Here is a 20,154-nt window from a genome sequence, read left to right as displayed (position 1 = left end):
TCTTGGAGACATATGTATGAAAAGTACCAGCACCTGGCTTCAAGGAGCCTGCTTCATGGTGTGGCTCATTATAGTCGACCTAGGAGTTTCATTTCTGTGTCTGTGTGTTCTGTCCTCTCGTGATTCTTTATCACTGTCCTCCTGTAGAAGGCAAGCTCTTCCATTGTAATGTAACCTCCTTGAAGCCAGAGATCTGTTGTTAATTTCATCTACAGAGCTTTGTATATAATAGCCACTTGATAAATGCTCATTAGATAGGATTGGGGAGTCTACCTTAGCCTTCCTCCCAAGAATATTGATGTAATGTTAATGGGATATAAGATCTTCCATTAATAGGTGGAGCTCATTAAGGGAAGCTTGCTTAGGGGAGGCTTGCTTGTAGGAAGACTTTTACATCCTTTGTTAATTTCTAATTAGGCACTGAGTCATGAGAGTCGTGATACCTTCTGGCTCTAAAAAGGGCATATATACTCTGAGGTTAGCATTTTGCTTTGGGGCTCACTCATTGGAAGAGTGCTCTTGTGATTTAAAAAACTCAGATGCTGGTGCTTTTCTCCCTGGTAACTATGTATGTATTGCCTTGGTGAGATAGTTGGATCTGTTTGTTGATCTGTGCTAATTTCTCAGACAGTTTGAAGTCCTGTCTGCTGGTCTTTATTTCTCTGCTTGTATTTTCTCTGTATTTTCTGTTTGTATTTTCTCTAAAGTTCAGAGTGCTGACTTTCCCCTAAACTAGTGAATGCAATTAAAACAGATTTTTGACCCCTTGAACAGCTATCTTTCCTAATAAAGCAGATATAACAACGTGTGCTAGCAGCCATCCTATGCATGCCAGTGTCATTGCCACTACAATTGGATAGGTTTAAAATATACACAAGAGAAACACAAGATAATCTTGAGGATAAAGCAGTAGTAATTAGGGACAGTCAATGGGCAAACATTTATTAAGTACCTACTATATGCCTGGCACTGTGCCACAATCTGGGGATCTAAATATAAAGAAACAACTCTCAAGAAGCTTACATAATAACAGGTGAGACAATAAGTGCACATGTAAGTTTGCATAAAATAATATGAAAATAGATAAAAATAATAAAATTCAAGATGGTCTGGGATAGAGGGCACTAGGAGTCTGGGTTGGGGGAAGGGGTGGAAGTGGAAAGGCTTCATGTAGAAGATGATGCTTGAATTATGTCTTGAAGGAAGCCAGCAATTCTATGAGGCAGGAGTGAGGAAAGAATACATTACAGGCATGGGATATAGCCATTGGAGTGCCATATATGGGGAAGGGTAAGAAGACCAGTTGGATTGGCTTACAGAGTATTTGAAGGGGAATGATGTGTAATGGGGCTGCAAGTGGAACTTGATGCCATATTGTAAAGAGCCCTAAATGTCAAAGAAATGAGTTTGTATTTGTTCCTTGAGGTTAAAAAAAAAAAAGAACCATTAGGGTTTATTGAGCACTAGAGTGATGTGGTCAGATCATGATACTTAAACAATTCTAATGTTCACACAACTTTTCATTTACTCGGTACTAACAAGATCTTAATCAAAGCAGAATGTCTTTTTTTTTCTTTAAGACCATACTTGGAAGCATGCTTAGAAGTCTAGTCTCCAAATCTGCTAATTATTCTTACTCCTTCATTAGCCTAATTGTTTGTGTATGTATCTTGAAGAGCAGTTTTAAAACTATAGATGTTTATCTAAAAGTTTATTTATTAGTTGGTTTGGAGATGGGTTTAAAATAGACAAATCAAGGGGGTATTTGGTGGCAGAAATGGGATTGACTTCTTTCATTCATGGAGGGAACTCTTAGTATCTAAAACTCATTCTACTTATGTAGTTTTAGAGACTCACCTTGGATAATGAGAATTGGACTCCATTGCCCCTGATCACCTAGGCCATAAGTGTCAGAGGTAGATCTTCCTGGTTCTAAGCCCAGTCTTTTTCCACTACACTATTCTTTCTCTCCAGGGTGAAGTGGGAAGGAAGGGGTATTTATCCCAGGCTTTAAAAAAAAAAAGATATTTTTAAAAGGTAGGATTAAAAGACATCATTGTGCATTGGATGACGCAGTGGACTGGGAATCAGGTGAACTGAGTTCTAGTCTTAGTTATTTCACAGTTTTAAATGCTCTGAGCGTCAATGTCTACATCAGTAATAATAATGTTGTTTTTGTTCGGTTAACATCCAACCCTTTGTGACACCATATGAGGTTTTCTTGGCAAAGATACTGGAGTGGTTGGCCATTTTCTTCTCCAGCTCATTTTACAGATGAGGAAACTGAGGCTCAGATTGGCTCAGTGGCTTGCCTATGGTAACAGAGCAAATGAAACATCAAAGGCAGAATTTAAAATCAAGTTTCTCTAACTTCAAGTCTACCATTCCACCAAGTTGCCTATTTAGTGAAAGTGCTATTTCTGGGTGAGAAAATTCACTGTTGGAGGTTAAATGACTTCCCAAGGGCATACAGTTAGTTATTGGTTTTACCTAGTCAGTCCTCTTTTTGCTACACCGTGTAGCCTTGCCTATGAAGAGGTTACTCCATTCCTGTTTTTTCCCCCATCTTTTCATCCCTAGCTCCTGAGATATCAAACTATTAATAGGTTGTTGTTTTGGTGATTAACACCTAGCAGGTGCTTTGGAAACACTTGAATTCCACTGACTTGACAGAATGTTTGCTGTCCCTCTTCCTCTCTTTTGATCTTTTAAATCGACTTTTGTGGTCTGGCCCTGCCTGGGAACTTAGCTATTTTTTTCCCAGTAATTCTTTACTGTGAAAATATGTTTCAAGTTAGAATTCCCTTAGTCCTTTGTTTGCCTCTCTCTTAACGGCACTTAAAACAGCCCACCTTTATGTTGTGGTTTTTGGAAGCTAAATCTTGTGTTAATATTCTGTCTTCTCAAGCACTGTATCCATGGATTGAAAGCAAAGACATGAAGTCATGTTGAATATCCTGAGAGATTGAGGGTCTCCAGGGAGCCCCTTCCAGTTTTGGTTATTTATGTATGGTGGAAGACATGAGTGTTGTACTTGCTGGAGAAAGTGTCTGTGATGATAGGGCTCAACAGATTTAACAATGTCACATGAATGTTCTCCAAGACATTTGCTTCTCAGAGTAATACAGTGAGAGTGAAGTGCTATCTAACCCCTTCCAGCCCTGGTCCTACACTGAGGCCTCATTATGTATGGATCATGGATTTAGAACAGGAAGGGACCACAGCAGGCATCAGATCCAGCCCCCTCATTTAACAGGTGGGGAAATTGAGCTTTAGGGAGATCTAGTGATTTGCTTATTAGGATATAGCTAATAAATGTGTAGGGTATTTAAATCTAGTTCTCCCTGACTCTAAAGTCTTATGTTCTTTCCATGCTGTTGGGCTTTTCAAGGCTGGTTCACCTGAGGCACAGACCCTGTGTAAAGGTTATAAGAATGGGTAGAGAATTAATTCGACATATATCTATGGTCCAAACCTAGCTAAGTTCAGAGCGTTCATCAACAGGCCACCCAGAGGATGGTGATATTTTCAGACATGTCATCTCTGACCACCCTTTCCTAAGTCATCGGGATGCTTTGCATAAGTGGAAGAAATACCCTTGACAACGATTTCACAGATTCTTGAAGCACCTACTTGGGATATAAAGCTTGGAGTTGTAAACACTATTTCAGGGGGATGGGAAGGAAAGGAAATACAAAAATAGAATAGGAAAAAGTAAAAGAGAAAAGAGGATCATTGAAGCATACATATTATATATGTATGTAATATATATGTATGCTTCAGTGATCCTTTTTTTTCTTTTTCCTATTCTATTTCTCTCTTTCTTTCTCCATATAAACACAGAAGAAAACAATAGGAAGACTTGAAAGAAACACAGACAAATAGGACAGCTTTGAAAGTTACGTGTTGAATTTTTATATTTAATATATTAGTATTTGTTGTTTAATAGAAAAATACATGAGATCTGCATTAAAATCCTCTTATGTTGTAGTAGGCACATGAAAATACTGATGTTACTTGGGTTTGTTAACTTGAGAATAAAAATATTTTTTAAATATTTTAATTTATAATAATTAATTAATTTATAATATATAATAAAAATATAATAATTTAAATATTTTATTTTTTAAAAAAATCTCACTTATTTTACTAGACATGGAAATAGAACCAATACTTAGGAGGGGGGAAATGGAATTTAGAAAGGAAAAACATTCTCATTTCAGAATTCATTGAACTCCTCAGGGTGGGGAGATCTATGGCCTCAAGGTCACATGTGGCCCTATAGGTTCTCAAGTGTGGCCCTTTGGCTGAATCCAAACTTCATGGAACAAATTTGGATTTAGAAGTTTGGGGCTTCAGTCAAATGTACTTGAGGACCTAGAGAGCCCCATGTGGCTTCAAGGCTGCAGGTTACCCACCCCTGGTACTAGACCATATGCCTTTGACCCTCCCCCCCCCAATAAGTTTACCTATTGTCTTGTTGCCTGAAATAAAATATTGGAGGGCTTGACTCAGACTCCCTTTTTAAAGGGTTGAGAATATAGAGGTGCCTTCTACCTATGTACTTCATGAGAGAAGAAAGAAAGAGGCAGAAAAGGGAGAGAAAATAAATCAGAGAAAGAATAAACCTGCAGGTGATTCCATCTCTACTCCTCTCCTGACTCCCCACATAAACCATCCATTTGGAAAGAGCATTTGGAGGAGAGAGGCGAGGTAAATTCTGAGTTTTGGTTCAGAGGCAGAGGGCCCTGGTGTTGGAATGTTGGTGGCTGCCCATGAGCCCGGCACTGGGAGTTTTTGACAAAACACGTTCATAGCTTGTGCCTATTCTGGTTTTTATTCTTAAGTCTAACCATATGGTTTTATTTTCTTCATTTGGCTTGGTTTTTGTGAACAAAGCCTATTTGAGAGAGACAGACAGAGAGAGACAGACAGAGAGAGAGACAGACAGACAAACAGAGAGAGAGACAGGGACAGAGACAGAGACTGAAGGAGAGAGAGAAAGAGAGACTGAAGGAGAGACAGAAAGAGACAGAGAAAGAGAAAGGGAAGGAGGGAGGGAGGGAGAGAGAGGGATAGAGAGAGAGAGACAGAGACAGAGACTGAAGGAGAGAGAGAAAGAGAGACTGAAGGAGAGACAGAAAGAGACAGAGACAGAGAGAAAGGGAAGGAGGGAGGGAGAGAGAGAGAGAGACAGAACAGAGAGAGAGACAGAGACAGAGACTGAAGGAGAGAGAGAGACAGAGAGAAAGGGAAGGTAGGGAGGGAGAGAGAGAGAGAGAGAGAGAGAGAGAGAGAGAGAGAGAGAGAGAGAGAGAGAGAGCCAGGACATAGGAAAGGAAGTCATTATACCTCTTCCAGGCCAAGAGGACATTTGTGAAACATTCCAGGAAAGCAGCTGGGGCAGCCTCTCACTCACTTAGCTCCTTCACAGTCTGAAGCTTCTGGCTCTAGAAGGATGTGTCTGCCCTGTTTCCACTATTCCCCTTTACCCTTCAAAGAGCCCAAGTTTATACAGAGAATCCCTTCCATTTTCCTCTTTTTGTATTTTTAAATTTTATTTTTTCCCAATTACATATAAATTCTTTAACATTTATTTTTTAAAATTTTGAGCTCCAAATTCTCTCTCCTTCCCCTTCCCCCTCATTGAGAAGGCAAGCAATTTGATGTAGTTTATGCATGCACAGTCATGCCACACATTTCCATAGGCATGTGAAAGAAAAAACAGACAAGAAAAAGAAAGAAAGTTTTAAAAATGTGTTTTGATCCGCATTCAGACCCATCAGTCCTTTCTCTGGAGGTAACATTTTTCATCATGAGTCCTTTAGAATTGTCTTAGATCATTGTAATGCTGAGAATAGCTAAGTCATTCCTAGTTGATATAATACAATATTGCTATTACTGTCTATAGTGTTCTCCTGGTTCTGCTCACTTCATTTTGCATCAGTTCATGTCAGTCTTTCCAGTTTTTTTCTGAAAGCATCCTGTCATCTCTTCTAGTACAATAGCATTTCATCACAATCACATACCGCAACTTGTTCAATAATGTCCATTTGATGGACATCCCTTCAATTTCCAATTTTTTGCCACCACAGAAAGAACTGCTATAAACATTTTTGTACATATAAGTCTTTTTTTCTTTTTTTTTTTTATCTCTTTGGTATACAGACCTAGTAGTGCTAAAACTGGGTCAAAGGGTATGTACAATTTAAAGCCATTTAGGCTTGTAACAAATTGTTCTACAGAATGGTTAGATCAGTTCACAACTCCACCAATAATGCATTAGTGTCCTAATTTTCCCATATCCCCTCTGACATTTGTCATTTTCCTTTTCTGATATATTAGCTAATCTGATAGATATGGGGTGGTACCTCAGAGTCATTTTAATCTGCATTTCTCTAATAATATTCTTGTATTTTTAAAAAAAGTAAACTTAACTCTGGTATAGTTTTTTTAGACCTTAGTTAAGGATTTTAGGAGATTAATCTCCCTTATTTTACAGGTAAGGAAATTAAATGAAGAAGTTAAATGATTTGTCCAAGGTCAAACAGCCAGTAGGTTGCAGAACTGGAATCCACATGCTGACTTTCTAATTCCAATTACAAGACTTTTTATAATAGAGTTGTACAATATAAGTTGGTGTATGTCCCAGAATGGGGAAAAAAAGTTTATCAACTTTGCTACAATTATAGGTGCAGATCACCAACTAGACAATTTCAACTTTAGTCTGAATGTCTAGCATTGTTCGTTATTCAAAATATGTGTGTGTGGAGGCGGGAAAGGGAAGGAGGCAAGGGTCAAGGGAATTTGTCTTCCTTTGGTTTTGAGGTACCATAGAAGGAAAGTAGAACTAAGAATTGGGAGGCTTGGGTTCCTAAGTTCTAACTTCTCCCGTTTGACTTTGATTAAATTACTTAACTACATATTCTTCATCTACAAAATGAGGGCTTTGGACTTGGTGATTGTTTAAGTCCTCTCAAGCTCAGTGAATCAAACAAACTTATGAGCTCATTCATTTATTCAATAAGCATGAATTAAGTACCAGCCACCTACTTCCTTTGCTAGACACTTGTCATACAAAGAGCTCTCCTCTCTCAAGAAAGCTCCACCCTTAAAGAGCTTATATTTCCTTATTTTCTGAGCTCCTAATTTAATGGACCAAACCAGTCTTGAAAGACAGAACAAGAAAAAGGGATTTTTTTTCATAGTTCATATCCAAAGCAAGTATTTTCTGGTATTCACGTTAGCTATAAGTCAGTCTCTTAGCAGTGCAAAGAATTGGAACAGAAGAACATAGCTCCAAATCTTCTAACTCTGGCAAATGCTATTTCTTTGACCTTGGGCAAGTCACTTAACTCCTGAGACTTGGTTTCCTCATTTGTAAATTGAAGGAATTGGACTCTGGAGTACCTTCTAGCTTCAAGTTGTATATTCATTAAATCTCTCATATGTGCTTACTGTACTTTTCCCTCTCCATTTGCATATTTGATACCAGTGAACCTTTTAATATTTTATAGGAAATCTATAAGGATGACTTTACCATAACACCAACAAGTCAATCTGAAAAGCATTAGCATTGCTGTTTCTTTTTTTTTTTTTAATTTTTTTTTTTTTTTAAAGCAATTGGTGTTAAGTAACTTGCTCAAGGTTACATGGCTAGTTGTTTCTGGGTGTGGTGCTGAGTATCTGAGGCCGGATTTGATCCAGGTCATCCTGACACTGGAGCCGGTACTCTTACTCGCTGAGCCACCTGGCCGCCCCTAAGCAATTGGGGTTAAGTAACTTAAGGTTACAAGTAACAAGGTTACACAGCCAGGTGTTTCTGGGTGGGTGCTAAGTGTCTGAGCCCGGGATTCAATCTCCAGGTCGTTGTGACACTGGAGCCGGTGCTCTTACTCGCTGTGCTACCTGTCCGCCCCATAGCATTGCTGTTTCTTATGCCTTCAACTTACCCTGACCCAATTCACTCTTCTTCTCCCAGCACAGCCTCTATTAATGCCCATAGGAATATGCTGCTGACTCAAGATTTTTAGATTTTGAGTTCTGAGTTGTTTTATCAGGTGTGGTGATAAATTCATGTTGATTTGGTTGTGTTTTCAGCTTGGTTTCCTTGTGACCAGGGCCTGCCAGGTACAATAAATAAATCCTTGTTGATTGGTTGATCGTTGTATTTGTGAAATGGCTAACAGACTGGACCTTGTGGGTATTGAGTCCCCTTGTAAAAATACATGTTACAAGGCTATGGAGCTCAGGGTACCCTTGGAGTGAATGCTTAGTATACAGCTTATATTTATTTATTTAATTATACTTACAATAAAATACTGCTTAATTACTTGGAATCAAATAACAATATCAAAACAAAGAAAATCAAAACAAGAAAAGATTAAAACACTTGACCCAACTTAAATTATTTAAAGCAATTTACACTCTTTAGTGTAAAAAAAAAAAGTCTACTTTTGGATTGTTTCCATTTATAGTATTTAGAGCTAGAAGGGACCTTAAAAGTCATATAATGCAAATACCATCCTTTTACTGATGAGGAAACTGATATTTTGTAAGCTTACATGACTTGCTCAAAGTTTCACAGGTTGGGATTTAAACTGTGGTCTCCTAACTTCAAATGTAGTATTATTTCCATTACACCACAGTTCTCTGAAGAAGTATTTTTCATCTATTCAAAGAAAATCAGATAATCCACATCATACTCTGTACCTGCCTTTTTTTTTTAATCTGGACCCATGACTTCATTGGCATAAAGCGATCTGCTGACACAGGTCAGTAATTTTCTTCAATTCATAGTCTTAGCTGAATAGAGTCATTGAGTAGTTAAGACCCTTGCCCAGAATCCCATAGCCAATTTGTTGTCTCCAAGGCTCACTCTCTATTCAACATATCAAGCTTCCTCTCTTACTATACCTTCACATTCTACCTTTGATTATAGTCACCTCTCTATGATGGATGATGATGATGATGGTGATGAATAATGATTTACCTTGCCTACTAGACTGTTGGGACCAGCCACAATCTTCTCTGTCTTTGGATTTTGCCAATACAGTGCTTTATACATAGTAGATTATATTAATATGTGTTTGCTGAATGGAATCCCAGCTTTTCTGTTTTCTGTTATCCTGGGAAGTTAACTAGGGGTCAAATATCTATGTAGCATGAATTCATCCCTTTCCAAAAATAATGATCAAGAAACCTATTTATTTTGAGGTCTTCCAGCTTTCCTTCTGATGAAAGCAACAGAAAGAAAGATAAATTGGAGATGTCAATTCTTATTCTCTTGAAAAGAAAAGGAAAAGACTTCCCTGTTGGAGATTTGATGCATTTTTGCTGGGATGGAGCTGTTTCTGTTTGGGTTATTTCTTTCTGCTGAGACTGGCAAAGGAACAGTGTAGAGGAGGTCATTAGTTTTTCTCAGGAGGCTTACTGCAGTCTGCCCATAATCCAGTCTGGCTTCCAATAATACATTTGGAATAACTCTCTGGATGTAAGCTGAATATTTAAACTGAAGTGTTGCTCTACCCTCATAAGGGGTAGGATTAGCACATGCAGAACCCATAGTATTCTGTTCATTGTCAATATGGTGGCATTTCTTCTTTCTTGGTCTTAATTTCCTCATCTGAAAAACAAGAAGATAGTTCTAAATGATCTCTGTGGTCCTTAACATTTCTTAGTCCAGGGGAACCTATCACTGATTGCTACTTTCCTATAATCTTCTTTGAAGGGCAGAGAGTCAGTCTTTGAGTTCAAATATGGCCTCAGATACTTACCAGCTGTGTGACCCTGGGCAAGTCATTTGACCTCTGTTTGCCTTGGAGTCATTATCTCAGCTTTCTTATGTATGAAATGAATCCATAGTCCTCCTCTGAAAAGGAGGGAGTCACATTTTCTCATTTCTTTTTCATGGTCAATCTGGGTCACAAAAATTTACCAGAATTCAGTTTAATAATAATAATAATAATAGTAATAATAGTTAACATTTTCATTCAGTTCAATAAACCAGGCACTGTGCTAAGTGCTAGGGACACAAACAGAGGTAAAAAATAGTCCCTACACTCAAAGATCTTATGATCTAGGGGGAAGGACAACATATGAATATAAACAAAGCAAGCTATATACAGGAATTATAGGAAATAATTGAGAGAAGGCACTGAATTGATCTTAATTATTAGGGATGCCTTCCTATAGAAGGTGGGATCTTAGCTGGGACTTAAAGGAAGCCGGGGAGGTCAGTAATCAGAGGATTCTAGGCATGGGGGAAAATGAGAGAAAATGCCTGGAGCTGAAAGATGAAGTGTTTTGTTTGTGGAACAGTCAGGAGGTCAGTGTCACTGAATTGAAGAGTATTCCTTGGGGAATAAGGTAGTTTGCAAAGTATCTTACAAATACTTTCTCATGTTATCCCACAACAACCCTGACAAGTAAATTATTATTATTATCTATTATCCCCACTTTTTAGATGAGGAAACTGAGGCAAACAGAGGTCTGTGCCCAAGGTCACAAAGGAAATAAGAGGAAGGATTTGAACTTGTGTTTCTGAGCCACCTGCTCTATCTACTGTGACATTTATTTTTTCATTTACATTGTGAATATCACTGTAACTATTGTTTTCCTGGTTCTGCCTACTTTACTTTACATCAGTTCACATAAGTCTTCACATGCTTTTCTGTTTGTTACAGTGCAGGTATTCTCTGCTTCATTGTTGAGCCATTTCCCCGTGGATAAGCATCTATTTTGTCTCCAGTTCCTTGCTCCTACAAAAAGTGCCACCATCGCTTTTTAAAATGTCTCGTTGTTCCAGCACTGCTATCTTTTGACCTCTATTTCCGTTGGCCATAGACATGCTGAGCTTTGAGTGGGTTGAATCTAACTTTAATTGGAAAAAGCCTGTTCCCTCTACCCACCCTTTCCCTCCCTCCCTCCCTCCCTCTCTCCCTCCCTCCCCAGAGAGCTCCCTTTGAGAACTGAGTACTTTGAGTGTTCCAGCAAGGGTGTGGTCCTTAAAGAGTTTTCTTCCCAGTTTGAGACTCCTCCAGATAAAGTTTCAGACATTAATAAAATCTGCTGAGGAGGATCTGGTTGCCTCTGAGGGTTCAATAGCAGGACGCATTCTTGGTGTGTGTAAACCAGGTTTACACCCAGAATATGGAACTGGAATGATTCCTGGGGACGACTCCCTGATCTCTTTCAGTAAAGGACCTAATGAGAAGCCATCTCTTCCTTTGCTGAAAAGCATTTGTGCTGTAAAATCACATCTTAATGTATTCCTAAGTTAGAATTTTTCAAAATTCTCTTCCTCTTGAGTCAGGGATTCCTAATGGAGTAAACAGCTGAATTTCTGTGGAAGATACCGAATTGGCACTGGTCATACAAAGTCACCTCATTTAGGCAGAAATGTGTACCTTTTCTTTTTTTTGGCAACTACATTATGGAAATTACCTGGGAAAAACAGTGAGAATCCTTTGTTCCTGTTTAAATAGATGTTCCCCAAAAGGAAGGAAGATGGGTAGTCATTAATTTTAATTATTCATTTTTTTTTAAGCAATCAGGGTCAAGTAACTTGCTCAAGGTTACACGGCCAGTTATTTCTGGGTGTGGTGCTAAGTATCTGAGCCTGGATTTGATCCAGGTCATCCTGACACTGGAGCCAGTGTTCTTACTCGCTGAGCCACCTGGCCACCCCTAATTATTCCTCTTGATTCTTTTTTTTTAAAGGGGGGAAGGCAAGGCAATTGAGGTTAAGTGACCTGCCCAAGGTCACACAGATAGTAAGTGTCAAGTATCTCAGGTCAAATTTAAACTCAGGTCCTCCTGACTCCAGGGCTGGTGCTCTATTCACTGCACCACCTAGCTGCCCTCCCTACTCCCCACCCCCACTAATTCTTATATGAATTAAAGTGAACTCTGGGCATCTGGAATTATGGAACAGAAAAACACTGACTTTGGAGTCAGAGATTTTGGGTTCAAATCCTGTTTCTCGTGCTTGTTGCCTGGGTCCAATCACTTCATTTCTTTGGGTGTTAGTTCCCTCATCAGTATAATGAGGAAGTTAAACTCCAAGGTCCCTTTCATCGCTAGAGTAATTGGTCAACCTGGTAGCTCTTCTGTGTCATTACTATAGCTCAAGTCAATTCAGTGAGCACTGTGCTAGTTGGGAGTTTTGCTTGTTATTTAATAGTCCTTCAAGTGGAGACAACAGGGTTCATTTCAGTAACTTTATATCACTCTGGCCACAACATAGTGAACTGCCTTTTGAAATCAGATAGAATGTTAAGAGGTCCTGAGTTCAAATCTCACCCCTGACATTTACTAGCTGTGTGACAATGAACAAATTACTTAACTTCTTAGGGACTCATTTTCCCCAGATAAAAAATGATGGATCATTCTTAATGACCTTAGAGGTTCCTTCTGTCTCATGGTCTGCAATCATATAACTCAGTGGCCTCTGAGGTCCCTTCATAAATCTGTGATCCTATGAAGCTTAGACCTGGAGCTGGAAGGGACCTCAGAAGTTATTCAACCCCTTTAATTTATAGGTAAGGAAACTGAGGCTCAGGGACTTCAAGTGACTTGCCCAAGGTCATGCATGCAAGTAGGAGGTTTCAAAGGTTGAATTTAATGTTCCTTTGATTTCAGAGTCAGAAATCTTTCTGTTATGTTTCCAGATAATATAATGTTTGAGAAACCATGATACAAAGAAGAGCCAACATCTTATTTTCTTTTCCAGTAATGGTTAGAGATGGTGTGTGCTGGTCAAATAATGCCACATTTTCCTTGACACTGCTTCTTTCTCGAAGCAAAGGGATGAAAAGACATACTGTTCTTTATCACCTCTCCAGTGGTTAGGCGAGGCATCTACTATAAAAAGACAATAATTTAAAAAAACATAACCCTTATTTAATTACTCACTAAAATATTTATTTACAAAGTGTAATTTCTATACTTAAATTAACTTGGGATTCTATTTGTCATCAGTACCACCCATAACAAACATTTACTAAAGTATTTGTGATAGAAAGAATCCTTTGTCTCCCCCAAAGGAATATGAACTGAGGGAATATCGTTAGTGTTCCCTCCATGTTTTTACTGCACAGCCAATTGGTACAGTGGGCACGGTGCTGGTCTTGTTTCCAAGGACTGACTTCAATTCTAGCCTTAGTCACATGCTAATTGGATGACTCTGGATCAGTCATTTAACTTCTATTTGCCTTGATTTCCTCATCTGTCAAATGGGGATCAAAGTGAGCCTTATGAGGATCCAATGAGATATTTGTAAAACACTTTGTAAACCTTAAAGCACTCTGTGAATGATAGCTGCTGTGTTTATTATTATTATTAACTTTTTATAAAAGAGAAAGAAAAAATCCTCTATAGAAATTTCAAGAGTTTGATCCTCTCCCTCCAAGTTTCTAAGTTTCTCCTTTCTTTTAAGGTATTTTGAGCCTTGGGCTTAAACCATCTTCCCATTTCTCTCCCCTGCAGTGATGAACCACCAGCACCAGCAGCAGATGGCAGCCAACACCACTTTATCCCAGCAGAACCACCCAGCCCCAAACCCACAGGCGGGTTTGATGAGTTTGCCCAACGCCTTGACCACTCAGCAACAGCAGCAGCAGAAGCTACGCCTGCAGCGGATCCAGATGGAAAGAGAAAGAATCCGAATGCGCCAGGAGGAACTCATGAGACAGGTATTCACCTTGCTTTTGACCTGTCAGGCAGGGAGATTTCTTTGAACCAGAGCTATGGGCCCTTGTGCTTTAAAAACTCAAGGGCTCCAATCCATTTCATTCTCCCAAATTCCCTTCTTTGCCCAATGCTCTCAGGGCCAAGAGGTAAGGAGCTGCCAGATACATCAGTGCCTGTACTGCTTCCTACATCGGTTGTGTGTACCATTGGCAGTCCTAGGGCATGGTGAAGAAGAAAAGGAAGAAGAAATAAGATGAGGGAAGAAGAAGAATGGGTATAACAGTGAGAGAAAGAAGCAGGGAAGAGAATGAGGGGGAGAAGAGATGGAAAAGAGGTTCATTCTGGGTATAATATTACCTGAAACTGACTCTTTGGCAACTTTGCCCTAAGTGGTCTCCTCCTCACTCCCAGGAAGAACTGGGGCCATACTCTGACTCTTTTGTTTCTTTTTGTGGTTGACTAATTAGGAAGAGCAAAATTACTGGGACAGGCCTAAATCTGGCTCTCTAAATCCTCCCCCCTTTCTCTCTTCTCCCCTCCATCCTTGCCCCCTGCTGGCTTTCAAGCTTGCAGGTTTCTGGCCTTCTGGGTGCCCCTCAGGGCAGGACCCTTCCCTGTCTGCCTCTCCAGTTCACTCAAATGTAGTGAGAGAGGGCCAGGAGAAAGTGATCAGGCAAATCACTATGAGCTTGGGCAATTATAGGATTAAAAAAAAAGAATTTAAATATTACAAAGCTAATTTAACCAGTTCGCATGTCTCATGAGTTTTATTGGCTATAGTTTGGGAGGAAAGTTTCAATTTATTGTCCTAATGCTTTAGTCTTAGCTTTGTGACTCATAGAGTAAGAGAAATGGGTAGCTTCCTTTGGATGGCTTAAGGAAATAAACAGTTTGAACAGACTACTGAAAGAACACATTTTCCTTCTTTTGTTAGGGAATATGTGGTTATTTTTTCAGTTATGACTTCGTGTCTGGAAATTTTCTGTCAGCTTCCTTAAAGAAAATAAATAGCCTGCTTCCCTTCAGATGTAAATTCTAGCCCATAAATCGCATATGTGATGTGACTCGTGGATTTAAGTCTTTTTTTTTTTGCAGTGGAATTGTGGGGGGATTATTGTATTGAAGTAACTGGGCTCAGAAAATGAGGCCAACAGAGACAATATGATTTGTTTATCCAGTAGAAGTCATCCTCCAAATCTGAGGGAAAGGATTTTGTCTTAACCAACGTGCCCCGCGTGGAATCAGATCCTGGAATTATTGTACATATACTTGGGGGCACAGGCTGGGGTGCTGGACTTGGGGGTAAGGAAACTTAGATCAAGCATCAGAAACTTATTGGTTGGGTGGGTGACCCTGGACAAGTTGCTCAACCGATGATAAGAACACCTACCTCATGGGGCTCTTGGGGGGGGTGGCAGGGTCAAATGAGATAGAAGACATCAAGAACTTTGCAAACCTGAAAGCACTATGTAAAATGCGATCATTGTTGCTGTTGCTATTGCTACTGCTGGTCTGACTTCTGCTACTACTACCACCATCATCCCCACATTGCTACTGCTACTATCACCACCATTACCACTACTATTATTATGCTTGTTGCTGCCTAGGTCAAGTACCACAGACCATTCCCAGGGCAAGCCACACAAAGGGTTTTTCCATTGTGCAGTGAAACAGAGATCCTGGGACACAGACAGGCATGAAACCACCCTGTAAATTCAGAGCATAAGGGAGGAAGTAAAGAGAGGTGAGGGAGAACTACACCCTATTTGAAGTCAACTGCTATGTAGCTTACCATTTTTATTATTCTTACCTATTGGGTACTAAATTCTATTTATAGCTGTTGAAAGACTGTAAGTTCTCCCAGCACCTTTTAAGTCTGGTCCTCTAAATTCAGCACCCTGGTACAAAGTCCCATCATCCCACCCTAGTTACAGCTCTGGCCTCTTATCTTTGTGTATGACTTGTGCCTGAACTTACATGGTTATTTCAGGGCAACATTTGTTCAAACTGCTTTTAGCAATACAGTATCATGTTTCTTGGCAGGATATGGCTCTACATTTTCTTTTTCAATTTGGGTAAATGCTTGGAATTATTTTTTAGCTTTATGAATGTAGAACACACTAAAGAGAACTCTGTATCTATTTGCAACTTTTATTGCCTATGTCAGGAAGCTCATACATTAGATTTTTCTCATACCTGACACCAGTTAGAAAACATGAATAGACCTCCCTCTTCCTTCTTTCCTTTCCTCCTGCCTCCTCCCTTCACCCCTCCCCCACCTTCTCTCTCTCTCTCTCTCTCTCTCTCTCTCTCTCTCTCTCAAACAATATTTCTAAAAATTCCAATTCTCTTTTTTTGGGGGGTGGGGGAGGTTAGGCAAGGGAAGAGAACAAAGTACACTCATGGGGGTGAAAAGTAGTTTATTTTTTCTGTTTGTTACTTTGAACCAAAATCCAATTTTTAGGGTTCATGTTTTAGAGAAGTCACCAAGTTCCTGTAATGTCTGTCTTCCCAATGTGGAGTCACTAAGCTGGGTTTAGCAGCACACAGCTGTAATCCCAGCTATCAGGGAGGCATGCTTTCTGTATGATCTGGGAAGTTTCCTCTCTTGCCTTGATTAATTAAATGCCAAATCACTGAGCTTCTATATTAGGGTCATAGTTGTAGCACTGGATTGGACCTTAGGGGCCATCTAATCCCACCCCCACATTTTACAGATGCAGAGACTGAGGCCTAGGAAAGTTAAGTAACTTGCCAAAAGTGACACAGGTAGCATCAGAAGTGAGACTGGAACCCACTCTTCTGTGTCTAGAAGCAATGTTCTTGACATTGGTCCACGTTAAAACCTTAGCTTTTCTTCCCCGAAGGCAATTGAGATTAAGTGACTTGCCCAGGGTCACATAGCTAGTAAGTATCAAGTATCTGAGGTCGGATTTGAACTCAGGTCTTCCTGCCAGGACTAGTGTCTATTCACTGTGTCACCTAGCTGCTTTTTTGCCTTCTGAGGATTTTATGCCTCATTAGCTCTTCCATTGAGGGAGGGGACATGGGAATGGAGGGGAGGAGAAACACATTATTCAATATAATTAGTAGACTCTTAACGACTCTGGGAGAGAGTTTGGTGAAGGAGGAGGAAAAAATCATTTTCTAAATGGGGTTGGGGGCTTATATTTGATTTCTTTTCATGGCATTTTCCTATCCCCCACTTCCCAAGTGATTGGCAGTTGACAGAATAATTTTTCTAATGTGTATTAGCGGCTCTGCATGCAGAGGGTGCCAGGAGGGTATGCCTTCATGGATGCACAGAAACAGCGAAGAAAATGACGACCTTCCCTCCCATGTGCCTCCTCTCTGCTCAGTGCTTCTTTTCTTAAATCAGTGCGTACATCTTCCCAAAGAGCTATTTTCAACAGCCAGTGCCTTTGGAGTGAAGAAGAGTAGGAAAAATATGCTGACCACTGGCCAGGTACTTGTTCAGGCATTTTTCAGTCATGTCCAACTCTCCATGACCCCATTTGGGGTTTTCTTGGCAAAGATACCAGAATGATTTGCGATTTTCTTCTCTAGCTCATTTTACATTTAGGGAAACTGAGGCAAACAGGGCTAAGTGACTTGCCCAGGGTCATAAAGCTAGTAAGTGTCAGAGGCAGGATTTGAACTCAGGACAATGAGTCTTCCTGACTCCATGCCTAGCGTTCTATCCATTGTGCCACCTTGTTGCCCTTAAGGGACGATTCCCCTTTATTTTTAGGGTTATATTGTTCATTTCATTTATACTAAATTCAATTTAATTTGAATTAAATTTTATTCACTTCATTTCTATTTTCAATTCATCAAACATTTCGTAGGCACTTATTGTGTACCTGGTGCTGGAGATACAAACATGAAAATGAATTAGTCTCTGTCCTTTAGGTGCTCACAGAAGGTGGGAGCTGGGGAGGAATGGTCACTGAAGGCACTCAGGTGCCTGACCTTTGGTGAAACCACTTTAGGAGGACTCCTAGCCAGTTTTTTTTTTTTATTCCCCTTGCATATATCCATGGTAATCTCTGAAGCATTAGGATGTCACAGTTCACTCCTTTAGCATTCCCTAGTATACCCATTTGGTGGTAAAGGGGAAAGGAAGAAAGACCTCATTGGTGAATTCAGATTTGTTGAAGCAGGTTAGGAACGAGGTTTAAGTAAAGTAGGTTGCAAATCCAGAAAATGAAAGGAAGGAAGAAAGCATGGTCAGAGACCAAAGTTGGTCAGGAAGAGGATTCCAGGGAGGGGCCACTTTTCAGGTGTTTCCATGGCTGCCATTTCTGATTGTCACCAGTGGTCAAAAGAAAGTCAGCACGTATGCTGCCTTGGGACCAGAGGGCCAGGGTTCAAATTCTGGCTCTGTGTGTGTGTGTATCTATCTATATCTATATTGATACTGATATTGACATATACATATATGTGCAATACACACAACACATACATGCACATATAAAATTATACCTAGTGCAAATTTGGTTGGGGGTGTTCTGAGTTGCAGAGAACAGCATACAAACTTGTATAATAAACACATATCTATCTATCCATCTATCATGCTCCATATATATCTCAAGGCAGCTAGGTGGTACAATGGTTAGAGTGATGAACTTGGAGTCAGTATAAATCTTGCCTTACACACTTATAAACTGTGTGACCTTGGGAAAGTCACCTAAACGGTCTCAGCCTCAGTTTCCTCATCCGTAGAATGGGGCTATAATAGCATCTCTATCATAGGGTCGTTGCATAGCCCAAATGAAATGACACATGGAAAGAGTTTTCCAAATGTTAAAACAGTCTATGTCAGCTGTTATTCCTCCTTATGATAGATAAATGGTTATTTGTATGTTGTATGTTTAAAATGTGAGCTCCTAGAGGGCAGGGGCTATCATTGTCTTTCTTTTATATTTCCAGTGCTTAGCACAGTTCTTGGCCAATAGAGAGTACTAAATAAAGTTTGGCCTGGAAGAAACAGAGAAGGAAGTCTCTCACCTCTGGCTTTCTGCACCATCAGAATCACAGTTTAGGCTTAAAAAAAAAATTAAGGTCTGCACAAAACCTCTTTGCTCCAATCTAAATGATGTGAGGCCAAGTCCTGGATGGTGATGGAGTGAAGAAATCCCTTTAAGTCCCCACCTCCTTCCCATCTACCCTCCAGGGGTTTCATTTTTCAGACATTGTTATTATTCCCCAAATTAACCCTTCCCTGCAGCTCTTGTGGTCACTTCGTGGGGCATTCACATCTTGCAGTGTCTCCCCCTCCCAGTTTTCTACTCCCCCACTGCCCCCATGCCACTTGTCTAAGGACCAGAATCAAAGAAAATGCTGAGTAAGTGTGCTGTGGGGTTGCCAAGCAACAAGAAAGAGGCTCAGAGAGTTTGGGTGAAAGTCAGTGGAATTCTCTTGGCTCGCCTCCCTCACAAATCTCCTTTGAGCTTGACAGCTCAAACTTTGCAGCTGCTATGCCGGAGAGTCACGCCCAGGCGTGAGCAAGTCTGGGTTTCAGGGAGCCTTCAGGGCCTGGTTTATATTCGATCAGAAGGGCAGCTTTTTTTTTTTTTAATCTTGAGAGAGAGGTTAAAGAGTGTCATAGACATTTAACTCCATCTCGGCTCCATCCCTACTTCCTTCTTCCCTGAATGAAATATAAGTGACAAGGCATAAAACTTCACATCGAGTGGAAATTTATAATCCCAGGAAGCATTTACGGTGTCCAAAGTGCCCTGATTTGTTTTGCTACTGTTACGGAGATGTAATGAACAATCACTCCTCTCTGGGGCCATTTTGATAACTTCTAATGAGATTGAATGTATGAAAGATGAGGTCCGCCAAGGATTCAGACTAAGGCACAAGAAGGCCATTTCTTCCCCTTTTCTCTGATCTCTGATCTCTGGCTATGTGGGAATATTCCAGGTTAGAATCCCCTTTGTTTTCTACAACTGTAATATTTTCCCTACTGTTTTTGGCTGGGGTGCCAGGGTGGACTGTCCTTCCAAAATGTGGAGGGTGGCAGAAGGGGGTGAGCTCAGGGGAAGTCCAGACCCCACTATTCATAAATGCTTTGTCTAAACTCTTCCTTTTCTGTCCAAACTCATTTTGGCAACTGAGCTTGTGTGGTGAGAGATCCCAAACCAGGAAGATTCATTGTCAGGAACTCTGACAATGGATCTCTGGACTCCTTTGGCGGAAAGTTAAAAAGAGATTTACATCAGGACGTTGTGTAAAGGTGAATAATTTAGCGTCCTGCAACGTTTGAAGTCTTTTAAAGTTTTTTTGGCAGGGATTACACATTCTCTGCAAAGGAAGAACCACTTTGAGACTCAGGATTTCAAAATATTGCTTTTATTTTTTCATTTGTTTCCACTTACCCCACCCTTGTTAATTAAAACAATACAGCATCCCATTTTTTTTTTTCGGATCTTTTCCTCCAACGCGCAAACTGAC

At 40.1% G+C, this 20,154-nt stretch overlaps 2 protein-coding genes across 2 annotated transcripts in view; both read left to right on the top strand.

Annotated features, from left to right (window-relative positions):
* The window catches only part of TM4SF1 (transmembrane 4 L six family member 1), a 301,142-nt gene that overhangs the window by 28,758 nt on the left and 252,230 nt on the right, over positions 1-20,154 (top strand). The gene's annotated exons all lie outside the window — the stretch shown is intronic.
* The window catches only part of WWTR1 (WW domain containing transcription regulator 1), a 181,355-nt gene that overhangs the window by 142,661 nt on the left and 18,540 nt on the right, over positions 1-20,154 (top strand). Inside the window, exon 3 of the mRNA XM_069104730.1 lies at positions 13,489-13,694. Within this exon, the coding sequence (XP_068960831.1) occupies positions 13,489-13,694 (206 nt within the window). The remainder of the gene's footprint in view (positions 1-13,488; positions 13,695-20,154) is intronic.

This window comes from Petaurus breviceps, unplaced genomic scaffold (genome assembly GCF_028583685.1).
Source record: "Petaurus breviceps papuanus isolate PSGF00001 unplaced genomic scaffold, PetGlider_PUasm1.0 688, whole genome shotgun sequence".
NCBI classification, from domain to species: domain Eukaryota; kingdom Metazoa; phylum Chordata; class Mammalia; order Diprotodontia; family Petauridae; genus Petaurus; species Petaurus breviceps.
Note: the sequence above shows the minus strand (reverse complement) of the source record. Positions and strands in the feature narration are given on the sequence as shown.